We start from the raw sequence: 3,212 nt of genomic DNA on the forward strand, positions 1-3,212 counted from the left end.
CGACAGGCTGCAGGGCGGACTCACCGAACAAGAAAGGGAGTGAGAATAGTCGGAGAAGAGTGCGCTCGGTCTCACGCGCACCAACTCATTCACAAGCGTTTGCTGGAGGAGTGTCGGCTACACTGTCGCTGGCGCACACAATATTTGGAGGAGAATTTCACTCGGATCTTTTTCTCTTTCCTCTTTATGGGTCATTAATAAGAGTAGAACTTAATTGGACCGCCTCTCCATTGGCCGATGGTAATCTGTGGTCCGGTCAGCATACCCAGCAGACACCGACGGACGGTCGCGGGCTACCGACCGGGTGATGGCGAGTCAGGGTAGCCGGTGCAAGATCGTGGTAGTCGGGGACACACAGTGTGGAAAGACTGCTTTGTTACATGTGTTTGCAAAGGATTGTTATCCCGAGGTAAGAGACAACTCTGCAGTATGCCCATCTACAGCATTATCCTTGTCCATCTGGACGCAGCTGGGGAGTCTTTAGGCTGCTTCATTCCTCTGTAATTGCAGTGTGAAAGTCTGACTGATTTGATATTTTAACATGATGAACATTAATCGCCTTAAATACACTTGAATCAGTAATCCGACTTAACCCTCATTTAAACATAAATCTCAACTTTGATAAATGCCGGGCTTTCTTACATCGGTAGTTGCAATCATACGTCTGCTATTGCAATGTTTTCTTTGCCTACTCAATACACCAGCAAACATGTTTTATTTGTGGCAAATGCAACTCTTATTCCTTGATTGTTTGATTCTGGTATAAGCCAAGGATTGGAATGACAGATCATATTCAGGAAGAGAGACACATTTTCCTCCACCGTGAGTCAGCGACTAGTGAACAGAAAGCACCGATTTGGATGACTCAACGTTGTCTCTATCTCTGTAAGTGCGAACGTGCGTGCAGGTGAAAAATAAACACTAAGTGAGAATGTTGTGTTTCTTTGTTCTTTCAGAATTATGTCCCCACTGTGTTTGAGAACTACACCGCGAGTTTTGAGATTGACAAACAGAGAATCGAACTGAACATGTGGGATACATCAGGTAAGACTTTAGTCTGAAACACATCAACAGTTCGACCTAAATGGCCACTGATAATCAATATCACTGAAGTAAGTCTGCAGCTTTTAAGACTGACCTTCGTTTCTCACAGTAGCGGGACTGACCCCTTGGCCCACCAAACCGACTTGGATATGCCTCTACTGACAGAATACTATTTACAACTGTTTATTTTTGCTATTGAAAACAGACTGTTGGTGCCAACCTCTCTCTCTCTCTCTCTCTCTCTCTCTCTCTCTCTCTCACTCACTCACTCACTCACTCACTCACTCACTCACTCACTCACTCACACACACACACACACACACACACACACACACACACACACACCCTCTTGCTTCCATTCTCTCTCAATCTGCATTCATGTTATTTTTGCTGTCAAAACCGTGGTGCCATTCCTGTCTGCACTAGAATAGCGCTTGCATTCCTCAGCTTATGTAGTCATTCGCTCTTTTGACTTTGTGTTTGTGTGTGTGGTCAGGAATTTACATGTCTATAACTTGTTGCTGTGTCATGAAAATGTTTAGAATAGGTCTTTGATCCAACAATACAGCCAGTATGTGGGGCTGTGTTTTGGTCACAGTCCAAGCTTATTCACTCAGATTTGCACTTGGATTTCAACATTTTGGACACAGATTAGGCCCATCCATTTTAAACCCTGTCATTGTTGGTGGAAATATGACCGTTCGTCCCGATGCTTAACAAACCATGATCCTCAGCTCCTTTAGAACTCAGAAGGGACTGGGGTAAGTTCCTCCACTCAGCTCGTTTAGAACTCAGAAGGGACTGGGGTACGTTCCTCCACTCAGCTCCTTTAGAACTCAGAAGGGACTGGGGCACGTTCCTCCACTCAGCTCGTTTAGAACTCAGAAGGGACTGGGGTACGTTCCTCCACTCAGCTCATTTAGAACTCAGAAGGGACTGGGGCATGTTCCTCCACTCAGCCTGCCTGGGCAACAAGGCTGTCGCTGTGCATCTGACATTCTACATGTGAGTGTGTGTGTGTGTGTGTGTATGTGTGTGTGTGTGTGTGTGTGTGTGTGTACATGCACATGCAAGTATATTAAGTATACGTTCAGGACTCCCACGGTTGGAGAGAGAGCCAAGGCACATTTCTGTTCTATCTTGGTGACAATTCCACTCAGGCTCTCATCCCAGTGGAGTCATCTTTCCTTGGGGAATTCTCCCTCCTTCCCCCTCTTTCTCTCTCTATCTCTTTCCCTTCCTCCCTCAGTGACCTACTAAAGGCACCCCCTATTAGGATTATGTGTTTTTTCCCCTGCTATGGTAAACTCGTCTGTGTCACTGTTTGTTTTTTCTTGAGTGAGCACTCCCATTTGATGTCACTACTTACAGTGGGAAGGGCCAGCTGATCCCCTGACCCCCAGCTGGGTATAGCCTGCTGGTCACCCACCCAGCTCCAGGGCTGGGAAAGCTCTCGCTTCCGTGGCGCTGCTACCGCTACTGCTACTGCTGAAAGCCCCTGGGGCCAGATCAGTTTTGCCCCTTTGTGTCCTAATAGCTGAGGTTGGCCTTGATGTCGGAGAAACCTGATCCCAGGTCAGATATTGATGGTTGACTCCGAGCAGGGCAAATCTCAGATTAGCTCTTTGGGGCGGCTGTTGTTGCTGATAGAGGGACAAAGAGTGCTAGAGGTTTATTAGGGTGTTAGGGACTTATAGCAGGCCATTTTCTCCACACTGTTTTGTCAGGGGTGAGCTGCGGATCACGTCGCACTGAGGCTGTTCCAGTTCCACTTGCCAGTTTGATAATCATGTGATGCCACAGATCTAATTATTCCCCTGATTTCAGTGGCCAGAAAAAAGTCCTTCCTGAAAAACGACATCTTGCTCACAACTCTGTTGTTCGTGTGTGTGTGTGTGTGTGTGTGTGGGTGAGAAAGAGAGTGTCCTGCTGTGGATGAATGAAGGAAGATGTCCCTGTCACATAAACCACGGGCTGCTACTCAGTGGGGGTGCCATGTCAGGGTGTGTGGGTGTGTGTTGCTGGTACGTGATGAGCTTGAGTTATGTATGTTCTATAGGGGATGAAGACCCATAGTGATGCTCCATGGTGGGGTAATGCCTCTATTACTAATGACATATCAGGGCCACGGAGGCAGGAGATGCCCTTAAAAACATAGGGTTTGGTAC

The 3,212-nt window shown here is 47.1% G+C and overlaps 1 protein-coding gene across 1 annotated transcript in view; it reads left to right on the forward strand.

Annotated features, from left to right (window-relative positions):
- The window catches only part of rnd2 (Rho family GTPase 2), a 21,575-nt gene continuing 18,363 nt past the window's right edge, over positions 1–3,212 (forward strand). The window contains exons 1-2 of the mRNA XM_048245732.1: positions 1–409; positions 957–1,044. Coding sequence (XP_048101689.1) covers positions 308–409; positions 957–1,044 — 190 coding nt within the window. The 5' untranslated portion in view covers positions 1–307. The remainder of the gene's footprint in view (positions 410–956; positions 1,045–3,212) is intronic.

Source organism: Alosa alosa, chromosome 6 (genome assembly GCF_017589495.1).
Source record: "Alosa alosa isolate M-15738 ecotype Scorff River chromosome 6, AALO_Geno_1.1, whole genome shotgun sequence".
Taxonomy (NCBI): Eukaryota; Metazoa; Chordata; class Actinopteri; order Clupeiformes; family Clupeidae; genus Alosa; species Alosa alosa.